Here is a 27501-nt window from a genome sequence, read left to right as displayed (position 1 = left end):
CAAGTGAAGTTATGTCAACTTCTTGTTAACTATACGGTATTTCACTCTTCCTCAATTCATTTCAAGCATTATTGATAATGATAAATATAACTTGATAAAAAACGATGTATAAGAAACCTACTTTTTATTTTGTATTGAATGGATGAAAGGCTGATCATTTGGGAAAGAAACTTCCACCATTCTCTTCATCATCATCATCATCATTGGAATTCAATAAAATTTTACAAAAATCTAAAGGTTTTGCTAATGTATTAACCGATACATATTTGGATCAATTAGTTGATAAAATTTTATCAATTCGTCAAGAATATCCAAATTTATTAAATAATGATAAGTCATTGGAAACAATTCAATCAGCTCATGATAAAGTAGAAGAAACACTTCAAAACATTCATCATATACTTTATAAACATTATGAAGAATATGAAAATAAAGAAAATCATTTGAATATCCCAATTGATGCATCAAGTACACATACTATTGATGTAAGTATAAAACGGTACTTACTTTCTGTTTAGCGTTTTTTTTAGCGGGTTAGTTTTCTACCGGATGGGATCGCTAACACTCCATGTTCAACCCTCCTCCTTTATCCGGGCTTGGGACCGGTAGTAGCTCCAGATGAGCTCCAGGCGGAGTTAAGTGTACATGAGTGATTATTATTAATTTTATAGTCAATATCATTAATGAACTTTTTTCAAAGTAACGATTAAAATCTAGGAAATACTGAATATCTATTTCGTTTCAGTATGGGACTACTCAGCAATGTGCATCCATGATCTCCCTGAGAATCTAACCCCGGGTTCTTCCTAAATTTCATTGACTGTTTAACTCATATCAATCCGCGATGTTATCTAAAAAAATTCGATGATCTCCGCAAACCCTCGTGTCATCGCTTAAATTTTGGGTGTAATAGTTTGCGTTACTACTACTCAATAGTCTAAATTATAGTGGGTAGGACGGAGGTTTGAACCTATGACTAAAAGGATGAAAATTCAACTGTTTTACTCTCTAAGCTGTTATTTCAAATTCATTTCAAATGAAATGTCCAGTGTTGTGAAGAACGACAATGAAAGCTTCTCAATTAAATCATTGAGCTTGGAGTGTACAGTAAAACCAAATACATCCCACTTGAGTTAAAACTCCTATCTATCATTTCAACTTAAAAGTTAAATGTTTTGGTTGTATTGTGTTGTATGAACTAGATAATATGTCAGTCTAGACAACATAATTGACCTGAACTTCATATAGAATTGTCTATACCCATGTTCTAAGTAACCCACTATGCGAATGAAGAAGCTAAACCAATTAAGATAGTTTAGTAGCAAGACCAAATCATAATGTATATAAACCATGTTTATTCATACTACTCGCTTTCTTTCTGACTCAGACAAGGATAGGTAGACTGAGTCTTGAATAGGTACATGGTCTACTTACTTACTTCGTTTATAATTTCTCGCCTACCGTTCGATCTTGAGATGAAGTAATATAAACATATGCACATCCTATATGTTTACACTCGTAGCCTATGAAAACAAAAAAAAGACATCAACCTTTCATCACTTTCATGAGTACATTATGTAGAGTTATAACTTCGTTCCTCATCTATTCATATTGTAGTGAACAGAACACGGATGGGGACAATCGAATGTAATATGCACAAAATTACAGGACTTGTTAACAAAATGCAACAACCAAATAGTAAATATATAATTTGCAAAATATCCATCGATTGTCTCAAAATGATTCAGAATTCATTGTTCTTGCATTTTCATACAAATTGCATTTTGTTTTCCATTCTTTACTGTTCGTTTATCTTGTCTCTTTGCTGCCAGACTTTCTGTTCACGACTAACATCATATACTACTTAATTCAATATAAGTAGCACACACCGCAGTATCTCATTTCATTAATTACAATTTATTTATTCACTTACACTTTATCCTCTATACTCAATTACATATATGTAAGTTATTCGTTTTTATTATTTTTTCTTTTTTTCTTTCTTTCTCTTTTTTCTCTTTACACTAATTAGATCGATAAAATGAAAGAATCATCTAAGAAGATTCAACAATTCCATGAAAAATTATCTCAATTAATACCAGTCTATATGAACTTGAAACTACAATCTTATCAATCATTGAATAATGAAAATATTGAACAAGATACTACTACCACTACCGCTACTACTCAATCTTTTGAAAACATCCATCAAGCTGTGAATAATTTAAAAAGATTATTATTAGCTAATGAAAAATTAGAAAATGGTTTACAACGTATATCACAAGTAATTATTTAATTGTTTTATATTGTTGTCTTTTGTCATCACTATAGTGGTCTAGTGGTTAATCACTCCAGCGCGAGACTGATAAGTTCTGGATTCGAATCTCATGAGTTGGGGTCGTCGATGTACATTACTGAAGAGTCCCTTACTAGGATGATGAAACAGTCGTCCAATGCTTTGAGGTTTACCATGATGGTCTAGCTTCAATTAACTAATGATTTCAACTATTGAATTTATTATAATTTCCATAAAAACCCTTCTGATATGAATCACTACAAATATTTATCAGTCAAGTTTGTTACAGTTTAATGCATTTATAACCTTATGAAATGAATTAATAGAATTAAAATCAAATAACTCTAAATGGTAATACCAATAGGGGATGAAAAATAAGGTCGTTGGGTGGGATACCATGGAAGATAACCAAGAAGCAAGTGAGTGATCGTGTTGTCTGAATGCAGGACTATTCAACACTGGACACTGATTACACTCCCAGAAATTCAAATTAAGAATTTTAGGTTTCGTATATGTTCAGTGCTTTCTAGTTTTCAATAGCACGCCAGTTTTGACCGATTCCTGAAGAATGGTTGGCAACTTTTTTTAGCCAGTTAGTTTTCTAAGGAATGGGTTCGTTAACCCTATACACAACCCTCCTCTTTTATCCGGGATTGGGACTGGCAGTAGCCTCAGAGGGGCTCCAGGCGGGGCGGTTCGTGCGGAATGCTACTTGCATATAAAATAACCTTATTTGTATTGGTTGTTTGAATCTTCCTATTGATGTTCAGGACCACAATTGATTAGTCATATGTGCGTACTGTGCAGATTGCCTCGATATTGCTTTAAGCCACAAGCATTACAAGCTCCACATAAATCATTCGGTTTGTGTGAGTGTTAGGATACTGCCCGAGTGCCCAAACCGAAGCAACTGGGGCTACACCCCGAACCTTTGACCTATATGTCTAATCTACAAGGCAGTGGAGCGATGTAAGGAGATGCAGTCCCATGGTAGCCGGTGATCAACAATTGGTTCATACGCCATTTGTTCCTTCAGGATACTGGAGCACATGTGCACCATTGGTTTGGAATTGTGGTTTTCCAACTCCCCTAGGTGTGTCCCTAGTACTGTCCACCAACCCGGTTAAAGGGTCGGACATTCGCTTTTCGTCTTCTCAATTTCGTAAACAACACCGGTGTTGCGAGAAGTCAGTGAGTAGGTCTTCCCTGTCAGTTGTTGTATAAGCGTATCCATGTGAGAGCACTTGGAGATGGAGAGCTGAATCTGAATAGGTTCAATTTATAGCTGTAAATGAATTTTGTTTATATTCAAATTTTTTGATATCGTTTGTCAATTTTCTATTATAAAATTTTTTTATTATCATTTTCAGTATACATCGTTATTGCCGGATTTATCAGAAAACTTGACTATTCCAATCTTAGGTGAAATTCTGTCATCGAACCAGTGTCCGTCATCAACATCATCATCAGCACCAAGAACAACAACAACAACCACATCATTCTCGTTAACATCATCATCATGTCCTGATGATCAATTGTTGTCATCATTTCATCCTTGTTCGTAAAATGAAATCTTAACGAGATCGGCATTTATTATTTCCGTTACATCATTTTTTCATAAGATGGAATAGTAACTATTATTTTTTTGTATAAATTTTTTTTTTAAAAATCTTGTTTTTTGTGAATTAGTTTTTATTCATTTAAATTAGTAACTAAGAGATTATTTTGTTTATTTAAAGCAAAATTTCTTATTTCTACGTTCTTACCCCGTATGTATGTGAATTTCTTGTACATTTGATGATGTTTCACAGGTTGAAATCATGAGTCAGTTGAAGCTAGACCACCATTGAAAACCTGGAAGCACTGGACGGCCGTTTCGTCCTGGTATGGGACTCCTCAGCAATGCGCATCCATGATCCTGTACCACGAAACGGCCGTCCAGTGCTTCCAGGTTTTCAATGGTAGTCTAGCTTCAACTGACTCATGATTACAACCTGTGAAATTTCTAAAATTCTCCACAAAACCCATTCTGATATAGTTTATTGAAATGAGGCATGAAATGATAGTGTGTATGTGAAAGAAAAAGAATATAAGTAACTTCGGTTATCACAAAATAATGCATGTATTATGATAGAAATGATCTTTGAATGATCAATACTACTGTATTGTGAATTGATTGAAGTTAGACATAAACACTATTGGATGTCAGTTTAGTTGTCTAGAGGTTAAGCGTTCGTATGCGAGACTGATAGGTCCTGGATTCGAATCTCGCGGGGCGGGATCATAGATGCGCATTGCTGAGGAGTCCCTTACTAGGATGATGAAACGGTTGTCCAATGCTTCGAGGTTTTCCATGATGGTCTAGCATCTATTGACTCATGAATTCAATTATTAAATTACTACTGTATCAATCAATGCATAAAGTTATTGATTGTTAGTGTGAGCTATTCGAAGTTTATAAAATTCATTGCTGACAAGTTCTAAATAGGACGAAACCGTCGTCTTATATTCCATTGTTAATTGCTACATAATTTTGCTGAAATATGTATTTCTTATGTTTAAATTCCTGGTGTTAAAATTAATTCCTGTTTTTTGCTTCTCATTTTTCTAACTTCCGCTTTTTCTGTGCTGATTTGAAGTGTACCAATTTCAACCAATACATATTTCAGATCTTACATTGACTGTGACTTATTGTTGAATATAAAAAAACTCCTCAATAATCACAGTGTTGAAACCAATCACTTTCAATATCATATGGAATGTAGTAATAAGCATTCGAACAAAACAATCGATAATTGAAATTACATTCCTACGATAATTTGGTTTTCGATAATTCAGTCTTATGTAAGGGGTTGTTATTTTCTAGGATGTAAAAAAAACTGTATTATTTCCATGATAGACGGTTTGTTTCAATTATTATCATTGTATTCAAATAGACATTCACGTGTTATTTGATTTTCCTTTAAAAATATCTCAATATATGTGGTATACACATACACTGTAGTAGATAGTATTATTTATTTATTTCAACATATAAATATTGGTACAAAGGGTCACTGAATACATATGCACCTCACAAGTCACTTGATTTGTGCGTGGCCTATAATACTGTCCGGGTGCCCAAACTAAAGCAGATGGTTCTCTTAGAAGGCCACTTTCCAAGCCTTTGACCTAAGTGTCTAATCTACAAAGCAGTGAAGCAATGCAAGGAGATGCAGTCCCTTGATAGCCTGTGACTAACGATTGGTTCATACGCCATTACTTTCCTTAGGAACCTGAAGCCTATGTGCAAAATTGGTTTGGAATTGTGGGTTTTTTTAACTCCCCTAGGTGAGCCCTCTGTGTCCACTAACTGGGCTAAAGGGCCGGGCATCCGCTTTTCGTCGTGTCATTTAGGTAAACAGCACCGTTGTTGCGAGACGTCAGTGAGTAGGACTTCCCTGACAATGTCTGTATACGCGTGTCCATGTGAGAGCATTTGGAGAGGGAGAACTAACTCCCCACACCCTCGGTTGTACCAGGGGTGTTGATAGTGTTGTTTTTTATTTCATTTATAATTAGATTGATTGATTAATTAATTACATTATTACCTACTGTGTTCATTTATGTATAGTGTATACTAACTTCAAATTGTTATTATTTTTGAAATAATCATAAATCATTCCTGTATGTTTACATGTACATGTGGTGATTGTTTAATTGAATGACAAAGTGTAATAAGTTATCTTTAATAAATCATTTAATGTGATTATTTGTTTGTTTGTTTTTTTCTTTCGTATTCGTTCTTGAAATGTAAGTCATTGAGAGTGAAAGGTAAATGAGTTCTTTTGTGTTTGTTGATCAATAATAATTTCGAATCATTTCTACTTATCACAGATTGAAATCATGAGTCAGTTGAATTTAGACCACCATTGAAAACCTAGAAGCACTGGACGGCCATTTCGTTCTAGTATGTGACTCCTCAGCAGTGCGCATCCACGATCCCGCACCACGCGGGGCTCGAACCCAGGACCTACTGGCTTCGCGCTCGAGCACTTAACCATTAGACCACTGAGCCGGCATCCAACGGTGTTAATGTCTAACTTCAACCAATCCACGAAGTTGCGCCACCATATACCATTGTCTTCAGTGAGCTGATATCTCACAACAGACCTGGTTGAACTTTACTGGTAACGGCTTCCCACTAGAACTCCAGGAGTACCTCTTGAAGTCAGTCACTAGTGAGCAGATGATTATTATCAGAAGGGGTTTGTGGACGAAACGGCCATCCAGTGCTTCCAGGTTTTCAATGGTGGGCTAGCTTCAACTGACTCATGATTTCAATCTGTGAAAATTTCTAAAAATCTCCACAAACCCCTTCTGATATTTCTACTTATGTTGATTGTTTGTATCATTTGCTGATAACAGTTGAAGAAGTATTGACAGTGTTCAGAAATCAGTGGACAGTTGTTTCGTCTTAATCTATTTGAAGTGATCGTTTCTGCAGAATATATCTATGACATCATCAAGAATCAAAAAGGTAATCTTTAGATGTTGCAGCAGGCACATTACTTTCAGACTAACCTAGAACTTTAGTCAATTTATAATGTGATTCGATAATCACTTTATCCCATCAGTTGGTAACGGTCTACTTTCTGAAATGTACTCCTAATTGGAACTATATGGATTCATTTTAAAGCAAGTCGTTGAAATTGTTGGAGAGTTATTTTCTAGAAATAAACATCTGCTTAGTGATTTTTTGGTTGTTTGTACCTTTTGTTTATTCATTTGAAAAGAATATGAATAACGATGTAATCAAACTAATCTGATAATACAAGTTTTTATCAACTGCTTCTTACGAAAGTGTTGAATATGATTGTGAAGTTGATGTGAATACATATTAACACATAGTGTTAGTGTAAGATTTATACCTCATGAGGAAGATTTTGATGGAGCTGGTTTGTTTAACCTTGGCTTTTATCGTCTTTCTAGTCAACATTATCAGTATAGAAATCTGTTTGGATTTCAGGTTATTTTTTGTTAATTGATCAGCTATTGGAATCTTTTGAATATACAGAGTGATCGATTGACAAAAAATATTTTGTCAATCAACTAGCTAATCTGCTTAAATATCTGATCTACTTGTTCCTGCTATCTAGATATTTCAACAAATGATCTATTTCCTTGTTTGTTTCAAAATATCATTATATCAATTAATTGCATAACCTATTCAAATGAATTAATGAAAAGTTCACAACCTTTCACTATAGAAGTTACGAAAGAGCCCAATCACAGACATTGTGGTTATTGGCAATGTACATCGAAAAGAATATAAATTAATCAGATGTCAATTCCTTAACTGTTAACATCTAACTGGCGACTACTCAATGTTTATTGCAAGGATAGATCAAGAAATAAGGAAATGAAACTTGTTGAAACACTTTATGCTGAGAATTCCATATTGTACTTAAAATAAAATATTGAATAAAGCTAATAATAATTGACTCATGATCTCAATTATTAAAATTACTAGAATATTCACAAAAATCCCTTCTGATATTAATCAACATATGCTCACTAGTGACTGGCTTCAATAGATATATCCTGGAGTTCAAGTGAGAAGCAGTGACCAGTGGAGTTCAACTGGGTTTGTTGTCAGATAGTAACTCACCGATGACAATGATAGATGTGTCACTTAATTTCGTGGATTAGTTGAAGTTAGACAATAATACTATTGGGTGCTGGCTCAGTGGTCTAGTAGTTAAATGCTTACATGCGAGACTAATAGGTCCTGGGTTCGAATCTCGCGAGTCAGAGTCGTTGATGCGCATTGCTGAGGAGTCTCAATGCTTCGAGGTTTTCCATGATGGTCTAGTTTCAATCGACTCATGATCTCACCTATTAAAATTACTATAATCTCTATAAAAACCCCTTCTGATAATAATCATTTGAACTTTTTTCTCGTCATATTATCTCCACAATATGATTTTACTGAGTTCTTTCAAGCTAATCATATCCCATTTCAATGTATCAATTAGTATCTCAGATCCATTTCAATACTATTCTTCAATTAGAATAATGATGGTAATAATTATACTTTGCGGGTTATTTTTTTTGTAAAAATCTTTAGATCATAGTGTTCAATATGTCAATGAAACAATTAACATTGGCAATATTGAAACCAGATGTTCAACGTTTTATAAATTATCGTAAAGTAAGTTCATTTATAGATTTTTTTCTTTGAGCAAGGTTATTTTTAAAGGAGATGGGGTTGCCGATCCCATACCCTCAACCCTCTTATATTATACGGACTTGAGACCGGTAATAACCCTAGAAGTGTTACAGACGGAATTGTTTTATTTCATACTGAGTGTTAATCCATCATTTAAACAACACTTATATCTTTATTTACAGACATTGTAATTTTAATTGTTTTTCATATGAATTTACACATATTTGACTGGATTTGTGTTACTCATATGTTGATCATATAAGAATTCTCTATTCTGACCAGAAATGGGGTTTTTGTGGAGATTGTTGTAATTTTAGTAGTTAGTCTTGCGTGCAAGATCGCGGACGCTCACTGTTGGGGAGTGCCATACTAGAACGAAACGGCAATCCAATAATTCCAGGTTCTCTATGGTGGTCTAGCTTACATCGACTCATGAATTCAGCTATTAAAATTCTGTATTCTGTCATAAAAATCTAAGATAATCTAATGATTACATCATCGTTTCATTGCTAGAGATAGAATTGGATCCAACTGTAGGAATTGAAAAACAGTTCACCCTTAGTAATTCGTCCTTTGCTGAGATGTAGGAAAATAGGGGAACAATATTTGTCGTTTGATTATGAGAAATAACTACCTAGAATTAATGCATCTATTTATGCACACTTTAGACACCCTAACATTATAATAGTGGTGGGTGTATAATTAAATGGATATGGAGAATCCACCTACGGAAAGTGAAAAACCACAATTCCAAACCAATTGTACATATGGGCTCCAGGATCCTAAGCGGACAAATGGCGTATAAACCAATCGTTAGTCACCGGCTACCATGGAACTGTATCTTCTGACGTTGCCCCACTGCATTGTGGATCAAACCTTTAGGTTGAAGGCTCCAGATGTGGTCCCCTAAGAAAACTAGCTGCTTCGGTTTGGGCACCCGGAGAGTATCATAGCTCACACAAAAATCAGATCACTTGTGAGGTGCATATATATTCAGTGACTCTTTGTACCAATATTTTTGTGTTCAAATCATTAAATGGATTAGTTTGATTGGTTCAACAGCAGAATGAACTGTCCAGTTCAGTCGATGTAACAATATAAATCGAAGTTTGAAGTAGAGAATCTATCTGATTGTTTAATAACATGAAACCTTGATATATTTGCAAAATACCTCTTAATTATATATAACTTTATATATTCTTCAGTAATAGTTTGGAAATATTGGTAATTATTTTATTAAATAAAATAATCAATAAACTTTGAAGGACCTAAAATTGATAGGTAGGATGTATGAAGTTCCTGTTTAACGTCCTGAATTACAATTTGTAAGAGAACAACTACAACCTTATAATACATTGTATTTTCATATGACTTTGTTGATCGATCTAATTTTACAAATCAGTTAATAGACTAATACCAAATGAAAGTGGTTTGTAGCTTTGAACATATTCAGCAAAGTTAAATTATTAGGGAAGATTGTACAGCTTTTTTGCTTCTGGTTTTGTTGAAATTTCGTTTGATCAAATTTTTGACTCGAAGTGGTATTGCATGTTTATCATTATCTAAACGTATAAACATTGGTACAAACAGGCACTAAATAGATTAGCGCCACATTTGATTTGTGTGAGGGCTGATATACTACCCGGGAGCCCAGGCAGAATCAGTTGGTTTTCTTAGGGGTCACTCCTCGAGTGTTTCACCTATAGGTCTGATCCACAAGGCAATGGTGCAACGTAAGGAGATGCAGTCCCATGGTAGACGGTGACCGAAAATTGGTTTATACACCATTTCTTTCCTAAGGATTCTGAAGCTCATGTACACCATCGGTTTGGAATCGTGGTTTTCCAACTACCTTCGATGGATCTTCCATATCCACCTAACTGCTTAAAGCGCCGGACATTCGCTTTTCATCCTCTCAGTTTCGTAAACAACGGTTATGCTGCGAGAAGTTAGTGAGTAGGACTTCCGTGGCGGAGGCTATATACGCGTGGCCATGTGTGATTATTTCGAGGAGAGCGGACTCCCTATTCTTTGCCGTACCGGGGCATTTAGGGGCGGTATCGCGTGACGAAGAGTAGAATCTTATGCATATCGGCTTACTGATAAGTATCATTGTCAAGTTAATTATTTCTCCATTAATCATTTCTTAAAACTAATTAAATCCATAGTTTTAAAAATTTCATGTAATTTTATCAAACGTTAGTATGTTGAATCTGTGATGTCCGATGCACAATTACAAATTATTCATAATGAAGAGGTTTTTATGACGCGCGATCGTGCTCAAGTATTTTACGCTGAACACGAAGGTAAGTAGGAGCATTTATTATCATTACCGATAATAATATATTTCCATTTAATTTAATGACTTCAACATCATTTCCACTAGAATCAACTAACTATGTGGATAGAACGATGGTTTACTGACAAAAGCATTTTAAATATCGCAGTCATAGGTTCAAATCTCTCTCCCATCTAATTGTGTTTTGCTCTACTCATTAGTAGTATCGTTAGTCCTCACATTGCGCAAGCATCTTTCATTGTCTTCGGTGGATAAGTGTTATACAATGGTCAATTGATGTCTACCCATAATATCAAGTAATTGACGATTCTCAGCGATAAAAAGTAATCATAAGATTTATAAGAACTTTCGTTTTAATTCGATTGAGTGATTTCACAGTATTTGAACGCCAATTTGATGTGAGACATTAAGGAGGAAGAATGTATTTGTAAAATCTCAGCGAATGAACTTACAGGTGAACCTAACATTTCACTTAGCCATCTGGTTCAAGATTTTTCGAGGAAATATGATCAAACATTGAACATCTGATGTTCGATGTTGGATCTTATTTCCTTGGACCAGATTGACAAACGAAACGTTGAATTCACTTCAAATTCATTCCCTGAGATTTTACAAATGTATTCAGTTATATTTAAAGCTTAGATTCTTGATATACCGCATATAGCTTGAACACTCGAACGCTAGAACCCTCCAAGTTTCAAATAAGATGACAGAAGACGACTGACGAGGAATGTGATTCCGAACAGCTTCAAATATGGTACAAAACTCTTAGGTATTTATAGTTTTTAGTAAAAATGAAATCATCATTATTATAATCATCCAATCCGCATCCAGTGGCTTTTAGCATTTGTCCAATAGGGAAACTATACGTGGAGATTCTAGAATATTCTTCTATATGATGGAATATCTTCGGCTCTTTCAGAGCTTCCTCAAGTTCACTTGTGGGCCGTTCTCAAACATTCTTCCTCCCTAACCTTAAGATTTACTATGGACTTAAATATCTTTAAACTTATATTGTTCTCTTTTTGCTTTGTACTTTCTACTGAAACTCAATATTTGCCAACAAAATTAACCAGTTTACTTCTTTTTTTAAAAAGTAATAATAAATTTTCACTTTAGGTAAATTTTTCTATGATCGACTTGTTAATCATATGATTTGGTAAGTTCAATTTTATTATTATTTATTTAATAGTTAAATTCATGAGTCAATTAAAGTTAGATCACTATGGAAAACCTGAAAGTACTGGACTACCGTTTCGTCTTTGTACGAGACTCTTCAGCAGTGCTCATCCACGATCCTATTCGTAGGATTCGAACCTTCGACCTGTCGGTCTTGCGCGTGAAAGCTTAACCTGTAGACCACTAAGTTGACATCCAATGATGTTAATGCTCAACATAAAAATTGGTACAAGGAGGCACTAAATATATATGCTCCACATTTCGTCATTCGATTTGTTTGTGAAGGCTAGTATACTACCCGATTGCCTAAACAGAAGCACTTTAAATTTTACTTTTAATAACGATTCTCACTATAATTGAAAATAGTAATTTGCTGTATCAAATGATTGATTGTCTCAAAATTTTTTAACTATTTTTCAATTATTCAACTATCTTTGATCTCATTTTGTTGAATACCAAATAACTTTGCTGTATGTTGTTGATCGTTCGACTAATCTTTATTATTTATTTATTTAAGAACCTAAATATTCGTACAAAGAGTCACTGAATATATATACGCCAAACAAGTCACTTGGTTTGTGTATGGGCTATGATATTGCTCGGGCGCCCAAAATGAGGCGAATGGTTTTCTTAGGGGGTTACTCTCCGGACCTTTGACCTAAAGGTCTATTCCACAAGGTAGTTGGTCAACGTCAGAAGATACAGTCCCATGGTATCCAGTGATCAACGATTGGTTTATACGCCATTTGTTCCTTCAGAATCCTGGAGCCCATGTTCACCATTGGTTTGGAATCAGGGTTTTACAACTTTCCTAGGTGAATCTTCAATATCCACCAACTGTGTTAATGCGCCGGAATTTGCTTTTCGTCCTCTCAATTTGGTAAAAAAAAAACATCATCGCCACGAAAAGGCAGTGAGTAGGACTTCCCTGAAAGTTGCTGTATACGCGTGGCCATATGAGAGTATATGGTGAGGGAGAACGGACTCTCTCCACCCTCGGCCGTACCAGTGTATTTGTGGGACATTCGATTAATCATGATCAATTGATAGTTTGAGACAAATATGTATTAGCTCCTGTTGCCATTACCATATTAGGATGACAAAATGAGCAACAAGTGAGTTTAAATAATGGCATAATCAGTTATAGTTAGAAAGATTAAAGATGGTGATGTATGATTTAAAATGATGTGATAGATTCGATCGAAAAACAAATTACGAAGTACTAATAAAGCTTAATACGTAAAGGAAAATAAAATAAGGATACATCTTCACTAGTGTGACCATTTCCAATCTATGTTACCAGATATCTCCAACCGTTGTTTTCGCTTGCCTATGAGAAAGCATGAATCTTACAATATGGTTCTGTCTAGGAGTCAATAAATTTATGGACTGACGCCACCATGTTTTGATTTGGTTATCTGTAGTTTTTTTCCTGTCTATTCCTGTTTGTGGTTAGGTAATACACCTCATAAATATATCAGTTGATTTCTCATTTTTGTCTAACTTGAACGAAACACTATTTAGTTCCACGATATTCTGGGGATGCATTGTGGATACCTGTCTTCAAAACCTTCTAACCAATATATATGCCTTATACCCTCATGGGTCACGTTTGACAGCCATAAAGTATTAATGAGCTGACTGTTGCGCGATATGCTCATCATTTGTTCAGGATTGGCGGGGGCAACATTTTACACTTAGAAAGAGAGAGAGGAAAAGAGAAATACATTCCTAACATGTTTGTATTGTCGCTCTACGCATTCTGAATACTACATATTATATCAGGGCTTTCACCAAGCATAACTTTCCATTATTCATAACTATTCGTCTACAAACTGACATCACTACTGAATTGTTTTTTCTCATTTAGTCTGGTAGTTACCGGGTAAATTGGTTGTTATGAAGCTTTTTAAAACTGGTAACCAACTGTTTGACTGACTACATTTACATTTATGTTGTTCTTATATTATAGCGGACCACTTGGAGTGTATATTCTTGCTGGTAATGATGCAATATCTGTTTGGCGTTCATTGCTCGGTCCCACTAAAGTTTATCGGTAAACTTGGTGTTTTTAAATATGTTTGATACTTTCCTTAAATGGAATGATTGATTATTGACATATATCCGTATAAAGATTTTACGGTTGCACTTCTTAGCTCATTACATTAAATAGTAGATGTTTTTTTCTCACTAGTAACTTCCACTTGATTGGTTTTCAGCTATCCCTTTTTGAATGTTAAGGCTGGTTCAACTGATGTAGGTGAGGGAATTTCATAGTGTTCGACGTGATGATTGAGAGTAGAAAGATTTAATCACCTAGCTACCATTCCATTAATCCACAATATCTACAAACCCTTACGTTAATAATAATAATCATGTGCTCATCGGTGACTAATTCTAAGACATTAGTCTCGGAAGTCTAATTAGAAGCCGTGACTATGGGATTTGAAATCTGTCGGATACGAGCCAGTTATTTGCCATTAGCATTGGAAAATGATTGCATTCTATCAAAAATTCAAGTTGAAAATCTAAACTATTGTACGACACTTCAACAGCTTAAATATTAAGATCTTGGTTCGAGACCGTAATCCAGTGTTCACTGGTTTTCAATGGTTGTCTAAGATAAATCCATAATGTGAGCTATAATAAACGAGTATGAATATGGAGATTCTGTCATGACAAGACAGTTGCATAAAATGTTTAATCTACAGATCTATTAACCATCGTTGATAATTTTTCAATGAATATATTTAATGATAAGGGTGTGAATTAATGATCATATTTCAAAATTAATCAACCCACTAATATGTTGTCTCTTGTTCAAACCGATTGGTAGTAAGTTTCAGTTTCAGATTCTGTGGTATTTAGTAACTCATCTACAAGCCAGTGTTTTCATTAGCATACTAGTTCTTTTCTGAATACCTTCCATTACTAAATATCAAACATGCTTGGAAGATATATTTCAATTGAATCTATCAAGTTCATTTAGCACTAAGGTCTAAAGGAACACAAAATTCATTACTACTATTACGTAATCGCTTAGCGTAGACATCCTGTCATTTTAATTCAAAACATATGTTCACTTTCTTCTAACGGAAATCAGTTAATATCTAATATCAAAAACGTTTTTGTGGATATTTTAATAATTTCAATCATTGAGATTATGAGTCCATTAAAGCTAAACCAATATGAAAAAACTCGAAGCACTGGACGGCCGTTTCGTCCTATTGTAGGACTCTTCAGCAGTGCGTATCCACGATCCTGAAATTAAAAAGACCATTAACTCCTTAATTTCTTCATAAAATATGTAAATTATTCGTGTCATTTTCTTAGTGATTATTTCAAGCAGTGCATGTACGAACTTATTAAACCAATCAAGGCAGTGTATGATTCAATGATAATAATAGTGGAACTTTGGTTAGCATTTTTTAGCGAGTTAGTTTTCTACGGGATGGAGTTGCTAACCCTATGCCCAACCCTCCTTTACCCGGTCTTGGGACCGGCGGTAACTCTAGAAGAGCTACAGGCGGAGTTAATAATAGTGGATTAGATTACATAAATAAACATAATAAGTAGGAAGTACAAATTAATAGTAGGATATCGAGTGCACTAGTTTTGATAAGAATGACAAAAACTTGAATCCATGTTTCATAATAGGTAGGGTAGGGCTAGCATTAGAATCCAGGACATGCGTTTCGTCCTATTTGGGACTCTTCAGCTGGATGTACCTGCATCCCAGAGATGATGTTCACTCCAGGACTCGAACCCGGTGCCTTTCACTCCAGACGCTATCGCGTTATTTACTTAGTTACTGAGTCCTGATAGCCACCTGCTTGTGCAATGTGGTACAGTTTAGATTCACTAGATGTTGTTTTACTTGTATCTTTCTATTGCTATTTAGAAATGTAATTGATCAGTCTCATGTTGGCATACATCGGGGCAATCCGTACACGATGCACATATGCCAATAAGAGACTGATCAACTGCAGTTCTATATAACAATCGGAAGACACAAGTAAAACAACACCAAGTTAATTTAATAAACCAATGACTTGAAAAATGTAGATATTGAAATAACATACATAAAAACTATGAAACTATGTAATAAAAAGTGTTCTGATAATTAGACAATGATGCATCTATTTTGGGGGGAAAAGGATAGGAGGGGATGAAGAAAATTAAACGAACAAACAGTATAGAAAATAACAATAAATAATATTGACTATAAAGGCTAATTCAGTCAACGAAGTGATAAAAATGTTATAAAGTTTCTTATGCATACAAAGACTTGGATTGTTAGCTTAAATTTCTTTAGCTTCTGCTATGTTTAAGCGATGAGATTGAACCTCATAATGAAAACTAGTAGTAATATGATAAATAATTTTGAATGATCCATTTCTATCTGTTACATGACCGCTATCGATCAAATTTGATAGAACAGAGCTGCGTATTGCTTCGATGGTACCCTTTCCTAGCCAAACAGAGAGCTACTAACTAACTCGTTGGCTCAGTTGTCTGGTAGTGCTTCCAATATTGCTTTCTCCATAGGAGTAGCTGAATTCGTAGATATATATAGATGTGGCATGACCAGATAACTTGTCCTTTCGTTGAGGAAACCCTATAGATCGGGTCAAGCACTATAGATAGAAGTTAGCTACATTAAACGTCCTCTTAACTGCTCAAGTCAGTCTATCCCTTAATACATCACCTGCTATATCTCCGTTGAATTGCAGCTTGAGGAATAGATGTTTCTCACTAGCCGTTTACGTCTTTACTTTCTTGTTTGTTATATGCAAGCGTTTCTCCAGGAAACTTTATGGATAATCTGTTTCAATCAACATATGAATAAGATCTAGTTCCTTGTTTATAGTATCAAGTAAGCATGTCTTCCTAGTTCTATTTGCGAGACATTTAATTAGGGTTCTCTTACACTGGATGAGTACAAAGCTAAAGAAATGAAGAACTTTTCCTATAAACACTTCTACTGATAGAACCTTTTTCTTTTCTGTTTGACAACACGTCAAGGAAATGTAGTTGATTATCAAGTTCCTCTTTACACGTAAATTTGATTGCTTAATGTTTATTGTTAAAGAGCTTTGAGAGTTCTTCTTTCCCAATGTTCTGGTTGACGAAAATGAAAGTATCGTCAATGTAATGACAATAGAAGTCAAACTTGTCTATAACTTCCTTGAGAGGTCTAGTTTCTAGTTTCGCAAGAGGAAAATCAGCAAGGATAAGACCTAAAGGTGAATCCATCACTATTCTAACAATTTGTCTATAATATGTATTATTAAAGACAAAATGGACGTTCGTTGTACATTTCAGAAGTAATTTTTCAAGACTAACCTCGGGAATTCCAATATTTATCTGGGTTTTTTTCAAAATGTTGTTGACACACAAAGTTAATCGTCTCAGTTAATGGTACATTGATGAACATGGAAGCAACATCTAGAGATATCATCCGTTTTCCACTAAGTTCGAGTGTCTCACCTTGGAAATGAAATAGAGAACGTTTTTAACGCTTCTGTTGACGACTAGTTTGTTTAATGGACCTAGGATTCAAACTGACTACTTTGTGGTTTTATGATATTGCAAATTATATATATCCAAAACTGGACGAACAGGAAGTCCCGTCTTGTGGACTTCGTGTAAACCGTAGAGTTGCTGTGTGTTTGATATAATGGGTTTAAGTGAATCGTGAATGGTTGGAGTAAGTATTTCTTTATTTTCCTAATTCCTTAAGCGAATTAGTCAGTAGTTTCTCTGCTTCCATATTTATATCCTTAACGTCGTTGAGTCATTTAAATTTAGTCGGATCATTCAAAATTGAGTACATTTTTTCGATGTTATCAGCTTTATTCATTAAAACTAGCCTTCCTCCTTTGCTCGGGTTGCTCATGATCAGAGTGTAATCTTTTCTAAGCATATGTAAAGCATCTTAATATTGTTTGGTTCATAGCATATTTACTATTTTTTGTATTGTTAGTAGATGTCAACCAACGTGTACCGCTCTTGGTCCAACAAATTTGGTTTCTACCTCACTCGATAAACTGACTAGATTTAAGACCAAGTTTTTCAGTAGGACCACCAAGGGTTATCAATATTTCAACAGTTCGTTTCCCGATTTTTGTCGTTATTTCAAAGTAATGACAAACATATCTTTTTATGACTCCAGCTGGAGTCCATTTTACATGTCTTTAATTCTTATTTCATCAATGTTTAGGACAGTTGTATTTGAACCAAATAGTTTACGTGGTCGTTTTGGATTGACAGATACCAGAAATGGTTTTCATGGATCAGGTAAGAAGTTGATATAAATTATGATATTATTTAAACATAAACTTGATTTAAAGTTTTCTTTCAAGCTTATACTTATCAAAACTTCGTATTGTTATTTTCACTGTTGTTTGTATTAGTTCTATTCTACATTCTTTCTCTCGACTAACCAGGATCGGTGATTCTATGCCTTCAACTTTCAATCTTTTCTCGACCACAAAATTACGGTGTAAAGGCTTAAAGTAATAACTAGTTATGATGCTGTCATTTATATTCAGTGACTGTCGAGAAATACAAGAGATTGAGTCATGTTGAACATAGGTATTTCGAAATATTTGTATTCTAGTTAAGTAGTTAATTCTTCTCAAGACGATTTCGTTAACAGGATTTCCGGCAACATACTGATCATTATATGCAGAGATAGATGGTGGCTACCAGTGGAATCGAAGACGCGCGCCGCTTTGTTTTATTTGGGACCCGTCAGTTGAATGTACCTGCATCCCAGAATTGATGTTCACTCCAGGACTCGAACCCAGTGATTCTCTCTGTATATATGCACTTTGCTACTGTAAAATAATTGTTTAGATGGAGGAAGTCAGTTGCTAACAGTGGACTTATATTTCGAATTAGTAGCCACTTGTCCCTAGGACAAATTTGCAGTCTCAAAATAAGTGGTGCTCCTACTGTCATTTAGGTATTGCGTTACCCAATCTTATGGTTAAGAAAATTATGACTGGATTACCTGGGTCATGACTAATCTCTTGTTGGTACGATATATTTACCCTAACACACGCCTGTCTGATGAGTCGTTAGTACTGAACGAATTATTACGTTTGTTTAGACTGTCGTCATCACGTTCGATTTAGCTTTTCCAAAATGCAGTGTTTCTTGAGTATTTATACAATTTTGTCGTTTCAATTCTCTACTCTTATCCTTCAAATTGTTGAAATATACCATTAAACCTATGGACATTGAAGTACTTGTTGTAATTATTGATCGGTTTCACTTGTCATAATTTTAATTGACTGGATCTAGACGCTTATTCTTTGTGAAAACGCATGACTGATTAATGGCCCAACCAAGAAAATTATATACCATATTTCAGAAATATAACTTCAACTTTTACAAATGACTGTTATATTTCAAATGGGTTCAGATATTGTTAGGGATTTTCCCAGATGGCTACATAATATACAAAATGCTGTTCTTTGTTGTGTTTTTTTTACTGGAACTGTACGTCGTCTAACAATTTACTACTGTTATAACATATGACTTACAATATCTATCCTCTCTCTCAGACGTATATTACGATGATACGTTAATACTTTTATAAGACTAATCACGTTATATTAGGACCCAGAATTCGAGACTTAAAATAGCGAATCGGATTAGCATTAGAGAATACTTTATTCAATACAACCACAAGCAATCTCACACACAATGAGTCCAAAGTGGAAATCAATAATAAGATGGAAAACTACATAGTTAATAGTTCGTGGGCTATGACAGTTTGTCCAGGCTCAACGGCCAAGCATATTTTACTTTCACTAACAGACATCACTTACACTGATCTCTTCTTTAATCGACTAAAAATATTTACTCGAAAAATGGATTCTGAGAGAGATGGAGTCATTTTTTCTGCAACATTTATAAGTCTCATGACTTTGAACTAGAGACGCTTTATTCAATATTATTATTATTATGATGATCCTGTATTGGGATTTTTTCGGCTTGAATTATCTTCATATTTATCTCGTAACATATCAATGTTTTCTTAGGATTATTATAGAATTATTGAGTCAGTAAGACTGTTAATAAACGTTAAAACAATTGCCTTTAATTTATTTCAATATTAATTCATATTATGATATTGAATGCCTTGTTGAAAAACCAGAATAAGGTACCCAAATGCTCTGGTACGGGGAAATTCAGCTCTCCCTCTATAAATTCTCTACCATGGCCACGAGTAAACGGCCACTGACATTGAATTCCCACTCACTACCTTTTGGCACTGGTGCTGTTTGCGGATTTGAGCAGACGAAAAGATAATGTCTGGCGCTTTAACGGGGTTAGTGGATATGGAGGATCCATCTAGGGGATTTAGAAAACCCTGATTCCAAACAAATGATGCACATGGACCCCAGTACCCCGAAGAAACAAATGGCGTGTGAATCAATTGTTGGTTACTGCCTATCATGAGACTGCACCTCGTTACGATGATCCACTGCCTTGTGGATCATTCCTTCAAGTCGAAGGCTCCGTGTGTGGCCCCCTAAGGAAAACACATGTTTCGGTTTTATTGTATTTTATTCATAGAAGAAAATTTTCGAGAAACGTAAAGATTGGAAAAGTAATTGTAGCTTCACAAGCGCTTCAAACTAACTTTACTCTTGTTTATTTATGTAACAAAATCTATGCCTCATGAAATGTTATAAATCTTATATCAAGTTTTGATTTGATTACCTTGAATCTACTACTGTACTCCTTCACTTATATCTGGTAAAACACAATGTGGAAGATAAGCGTTGTTCATAAATTTAATGCATATCAACTAACGTATAAATAAAATTTGTAGTCTGACGTAAAGGTACTATCTAAGTGGATTAATAGAGTTAGTGGATTTGTAAACTTACAAAATGTGAAGAGAGCCTTGTAGTATGGCATTGAGTGGCGGTTGACTATGATCACCACTACAGGAAGACGAAGCACCAGTTAACCAGTAAGATCCCCTGTAGGCCAAATATCAGAAGACAGTTGATGGCTGTAGTCGAGATGTGTTTGTTGGCGATTTCGTGGTATCGAAAGAATACCGAGATCGTGCCAAATGAGTACAAGTGTGGTTACTGAGCGTAGCGGAATTCGTGCAAGGTCACAATCAGTGGAGGGATGTATGTGTTATGGTACAGTTAAACAAACAAGTATGGTAAAAACAATTACTGGTACAATTGGTTATAATAATAATTGTTTCCATAACATCAATCGCGTTCTTTTGATAAAAGTAGGTCACTACAGCCTAAACATGTGTAAAGTCATATATGAAATTCGAAAACATAAGAGAGTGAGATAGTGACTGTATATAAAGTCTAGAGATTACTAAAATGGATTGCATGATAATGATAACAGATTTGAAAAGTTTCAGATCATTTAAAAATATGAGAGATCAATGGGGTGATCGAATTGTTGTAACGTGTGAACTGCAGGTTTTATCGATCGATCACAGTGCGACACGTAAGGACGACCTAGAGTCCCGATTGGCCCTGTCTATCCCAGCCAGTTGAGTCAAGAACGCAAGTCACAGTCTCTGAGTTATGAATCATTGTATTTCAGACGTACTCTATATGCTAACCAAGCAGACTACATCGTACCATAAAATAGAGAACAACATCTGTACAATATTTAACGAGTGAAATAAATAACGGACAATAGGAAATGTTCATTCAACGTCCAAGGACATCATTAGACTTAACATGATAATGATTGGCACATTATTCCTCAGCATACCTAACACGAATGAGAAACGGATGAATCGAATAATGATTTTACCGTAAATGAAATGACAATAGGTTTAATGGATACTGCACAACAAGCTTTATAAGCTTGTAGCGTGGCGTCGAGTCCCAATTGACTATGAACACCGCTACCAAGAAACGCGTGCCAAATGACTCCATAAGATCCTCCGGAAGCCAAATATCAGAAGGCAGTTAATGGACCAAGTCGAGATATATTTGCTGGCGATCTCGTGGTATCGAAAGGATACCGAGATCGTGCCAGGATACAATCTTGGCTACAGAACGTAACCGAATTCGCGCGAGGTCACAATCGAAGTGTAAGAATAATGGATGCTTTTAGCACAGTTAAACAAAAGCACATTAAAACAGTCACTGGTACAACTGGTTATAATAATAATTGTTTTCAATAAACCAATCGTGTTCTCGTGATAAAAGTGAGTCACTATAAGATAATACGTTTTGTTCGTCAATTTTCCGTTGGATGAAGGCTATATTTAGACGAAAACGTGAGACTTGTTGAAACTGAATGTCTCCTTAATTAATGTTATGCAGCTAGATTTACTGACAACGTTTGATCATAAAGATCAGAATTGATCATATCCTTTTAGATGTCATTTAGTTCATTTACATCTATTGTGATGAATTAACTTCATTTGTTGTTTTTCTTCTTTATATTGACAGATTCACAAGAAAATGCGTTCAAAGAAATTAAATTCTTCTTTCCTAATTTCAATTGTGAAAGTATCCTTTCTGATTTATGAAATAACTTTTTTGTATATTTACTTAGGAATATATAAGTTCTTTATTCTACTTTATTTATTCTGAAAATGAATTAAAGTTCTTCAAAACTACTTACAGTCTAGTTATTTAATGTCGGTGTATCAACAAGTAAATGCTGTAAATAGTACAACTGACAATATGATTTATATTCACATATTTTTTATGTCACTCGTTTATTGTAATTTGTTGTCAATATTAACCAGCTGAGATTTTGTATTTCAAAATTGTTCTCTTTCTCTGTGACTTATGTAAGTAGGTTTGTTAACATAGGATATCAGATAATTAGCAATCTGAATCTTAACATTCGTTTTCTAACTGAAATGCATCGAGTCTAGTTTGTGTGCGCTGAAAACAGTTTGTAGGAATAAAGAGCTCATTGAGTACACCTGCATATGTCTCTAAGCATTGTTTATGATAACCTTGCAAATCCAAACCAGGTAGTTTAGACGTACCAGCACATTTAATTACACTAGTCAACGACTTCATAGATGGGTGTTACTGCCGAAACTACACTGATGACCTTTAAATGACTAGGAGCGATCAATCAGAATGAAGCTGGCGATTGTTTTATTGAAACGTGAGCATCAGAATTTACTCACCGGTAACCTAAACGGAAACCTACGTCTTTCACTAAATAATGTCATGAATATTGATCACACACAAGACCTTGAATTATTCAGAAACAACTGTAGGTAGTAAATGAATTAAAAGTATTGTGTTCAGAAACGAGGCTGCTTCATGGTACATTATTTTTTGGCCAAAAGAGTGAAATAAAGAAGGTACTTTTTTCCAAGATTAAGGATATAAGTCGTCCGCACAACCTTCACTTTCATTATTGGTGTTAGGGTTGAAATGTTAGACCCAGTTATCCTCCATGTGCAAACTATATAGTTTTGATCGTCCCGAATATGTAAAACTATCTCATCCAACATTTTCAGTTAAAGTTCCATAAAAGTAATGTCATCTATTTCCACATAAATTTCCACCTGAAGTTCTTTTATGAGTATGCATGAAACACCGAGTGGTTTAGACACCTTCCTTCAAATTGCTCACTTTTGAAGCTGCAGAGTCGCACTGTTTTTTCAGTACAATATGAAACTTTTTCGTGATCAGTGTATATTCTGACTTCCTTGAGAAACTATGACAATTAGAATTTAGACTGATTTTCTAAGTAAGAGATTTCGATATAGTGCCATTCCAGGTAGATCTAGTCGAGTACAACTGAATGCATTATATTTGGGATTCCTAATAAGCGCGCAGTCTGCTAGGATGGGAGCCAGTGAGTGCAAATATGTCCCGGCGTCAAGTACTCATTTTTCGCAGTATTTTTGTCGGTGTTTACTTATTTGAATAAATGTCTCGAAAACACACTGTAGTGGGCTCACATATCTCTTTCTGGTCGAGGATGGAATGCAGAGGAAACTCAGCAACTGGTAACATAATATGTACACTGGACTTGGCTCAGCTGCATATTCTTTGTGTTGGTAATTTGTGGTGTTTGAATGAACTGATGATTTGTTTGTACTTGTTGAATACTTGGTTTCGAATTCTAAATACAATACGTTCGTGCGTGTCTAGTACTTCTTGATTAATATGCGTTATTTTCGGTATTCTTAGTTCATACTACAATTCAAATAATTTGAAATACCAAATTGGCGTCGCGATAGTGCCTGTGATGGAATTGTTGGATACACATTAAGATCTTGATGATTTTGATGATTACTTTGAAAGGTTCGGAATCTGGGCTATGACCAAGGAAGATGATGAGGATATTAATATTGTGGCACATTTCTTTACTTTCATCTGAAAAGAGGCATATAGCTTATTAAGAGCTCTGGCTATGCCGGAAAAACCTATCTCGCTTCCATATACAACCCTCAAGGAGCTGCTGATAGACTATGTTAAGTATACAAATTTCAAACGCAATAAAGGAAGATTTTGTAAAGTGATTCCTGAGGATATAAAAAATTTCACTACATTAACACGTCATCCCAACTCAGTGCATACTCAAGGCTATGCAGATAATTCATTAAGGATTTGCAATGCAGTTCGTGGAAACTATTTCAGAAGAATCAAATCGTGATGTTCTATCAAATATTATTTGTTCTCATAATGCACTTGTTTCTTGTGCGAAACTTGTTCAATCCGAAGCACAAGTACTAAATGAGCTCTGTTTTGATTACAATTCGGATGATTTCATATCAACTGCTCTTTATTCTAATCGCAAAGTCACTTCTAATGTTTGCTTGACCAATGTGAGGAATATGTTTTAAGTAAAACCACATCATTCATAACTTGGGTGTATAATGATCCAACATTATTTCGTGGTGGAGGATATTGTTGAAAAATCTGTGGTTTAAATTCTAGATATTAATGATTTCAGTGCGAAACCGACATGCTGATTGTATACAATTCTAGGTGAGTCTGTTTCGATTTTGGTTGGTAATTCCAATACTAATGAGCACATTCTAGATAATATCGAGTTTTTACCCAATATAATGTCGGACAGACACAGGATGAACTTAAGAAGAAGACGTGCAATCGATTATAGACAGGTAGACCCTAATTTAAGCCATGGTGGGTGTGGTGCTTGAATAAACTGATGATTTCTTTGTACTTGTTGAATGCTTGATTTCGAATTCTAAATACAATGCATTCGTTCGTGTGCGTCTAGTACTTCTTGAGTCATATATGTTATTTTCGGGATTCTTAGTTCATACTACAATTCAAATAATTCAAACATCAAATAATTACAATCATGGTGATTATGCAAGACATCGTGCTTCACGGCGCTTCTCCTAATGCTTGAGGATTTTGAGCCTCCGAACAAAGCTGAAACTTTTGACACATTATTAACAACCAAGAGACGAGACAAAAGAACTGACAGATTGTGAAGAGATATTGGGCTTCATCACTGATAAAGCCTCAGGTGTAAACAAAATAATCATTATAGACCTAGAAGTATAGTTGGTGATGAGCAATCTATAAACAGAAGTTCTGAAAGGGAAATATCAATAGCGCGAATAACAAACAGGTAGTACCGAATGTCGGAAATTGTGGGATACGTCTGTAAAATCAAACTCCGAAGCAATAAAGGCCGCACGAGCTTGGGCTGCCTAATGTAGAGGTACCAGCTCAAGAGCACAATAAAGTCAACGATTAGCTCGACTTAACTGTGAGATCCAATAATTTGGCTTCTTTGTGCGTGTCTAGCAAGTCGATATCCACACATCATACTAATCAATACTCCACGGTTTCTAGATGGCAGTTTAGGATCTGAAAACGAAAAGCTGAAAATACATCAATCTATCTCTATCTATTGGAATTCATTGACTTTGATTAAACATAAACCACATTACGTCACATCGTGGTTATTGAGGTTATATTAAAAGCAGTAAGCACACAAAGTTTGCGAAATGGTACAGAATGTGAATTCAGATAGCTCTTCATGCAAATCTTCTCTAGATTTTTGATTTGGTTCCACTGGGGACATATCTACAATTGAAAAATTGCCCTGACTATGTAGGCTGTGAATCTAATTTTAGTTAGTAGTATTGAGAAACAATCTGAAGACAAAACGACGAATGTTGACGGTCAAAATATTTTTCTAAATATAGTAATGTGGGTTTTCAACTTGTCAACCTTCAGAGATATTCGGCTTGACACAGTTGTGTCTATACTACCGCGTAAGTTAATACGAACTAAATTTATCATCACGATCCGAGGCGTTACGACAAAGCACAAATCTACCCGCCGAAATCGGTAATTTGCACCCTTAGGGAACGTTCAAATACATCAATTACATAACAAGAATTCATTCATGAATCCTTGCTATAATTACCGACAGAGTTGTATCTCCAGATTTTAAAGGATAATCAAGATGAGTTAAAATCAGACCCACATTACTCCTGGACGTTCTCTTCCACTGCCCCTCTAACGAAACAAGCAATATCATCAAATGTGCTGTTGGTCGTGAACTTGCATCCAGGAAAATGTACTGCAAACACCATGCATTATTTTCACAAAGAAAATGAACAGGACCGGTTAAGCAACTTCCCAAATCACTGAACTAAGTGCATAGTTCAGAAGCACTCTTCATAATATCCAAGATATCACCCAGAAAAAGTTAATTATCTATGGACAGTATGGACGCAATTCCAAAACAAATTTACAAAAAGTTTTAATGCCATCTCCAGTAGAACAACAAACCAATCAGTATCACCAGTGCTGAAATTGGAATACTGTAAAAATGACTAAAAATGTATGACAATCAGAAGTACTCGAATTGTTTTGCTAGTCAAGAATTCCCGAAATAGTGCAATATATAGCAAGTAGAACTTTTCGAGCACAAATGACCGTATTGTATTTGGAATTTGTTGTATAGACAATGAAACATCACTAGGATCTAGATAAATGATACGACATTTGTGTCACTGGATGTCGAACAGTTCTAAAATCCTCGTCAATTTGAAGAACAACCAACGAGCATCAATTAAAATCACTCCATGTCCTGGCCCATATGGTGGTGGTGGCAATCCGTTCATTGTACGCGCTTGTGGCGGACCAGATAGATATGAACGCGAAAAATATCAGCAAAGTTACCAAAGATCAATAGTAATATTAATATATACCAGTTAATTGTTACAAATACAATAAAAATTTGGAACGTTACTTAAACTGACCAAATGTTGCGTGTTCTGATTAGGTCCAGTATTGTAAATCCACAATTATAAATGCTTGGTGATTCTGATAGGGTTGAAGAACTCTCCAGTGATATAATCCAACGTAGAATGTGATATATTCCAATTACAGTCTATGAATGTAGATAGTATTTGATTTAGACTCCAGTTAACTCAATCACAAATGAAGATAGGACGAGGAATGTATGAGAAGCAGTGTATTTGTTAGCCACCAACGGTATGTCAGGCTATGTAGTTGCACAACGGAAAAG

The 27501-nt window shown here is 35.1% G+C and overlaps 1 protein-coding gene across 1 annotated transcript; it reads left to right on the top strand.

Moving 5' to 3' along the window:
- The first annotated feature begins 42 nt into the window (after positions 1-42).
- On the top strand, positions 43-27501 carry NME6 (Nucleoside diphosphate kinase 6). The gene is made up of 8 exons (XM_051217272.1): positions 43-485; positions 2033-2284; positions 3667-8489; positions 10711-10813; positions 11926-11965; positions 13958-14041; positions 18209-18285; positions 22452-27501. Exons 3-8 carry the CDS (start codon positions 8421-8423, stop codon positions 22529-22531), a joined length of 453 nt encoding a protein of 150 aa, XP_051064649.1. The 5' UTR covers positions 43-485; positions 2033-2284; positions 3667-8420; the 3' UTR covers positions 22532-27501.

The sequence above is a fragment of the Schistosoma haematobium genome, chromosome 5, assembly GCF_000699445.3.
Source record: "Schistosoma haematobium chromosome 5, whole genome shotgun sequence".
In the NCBI taxonomy this organism is placed as follows: domain Eukaryota; kingdom Metazoa; phylum Platyhelminthes; class Trematoda; order Strigeidida; family Schistosomatidae; genus Schistosoma; species Schistosoma haematobium.
The sequence above is the reverse complement of the archived record's forward strand: the minus strand, read 5'-3'. Positions and strand labels throughout refer to the sequence as shown.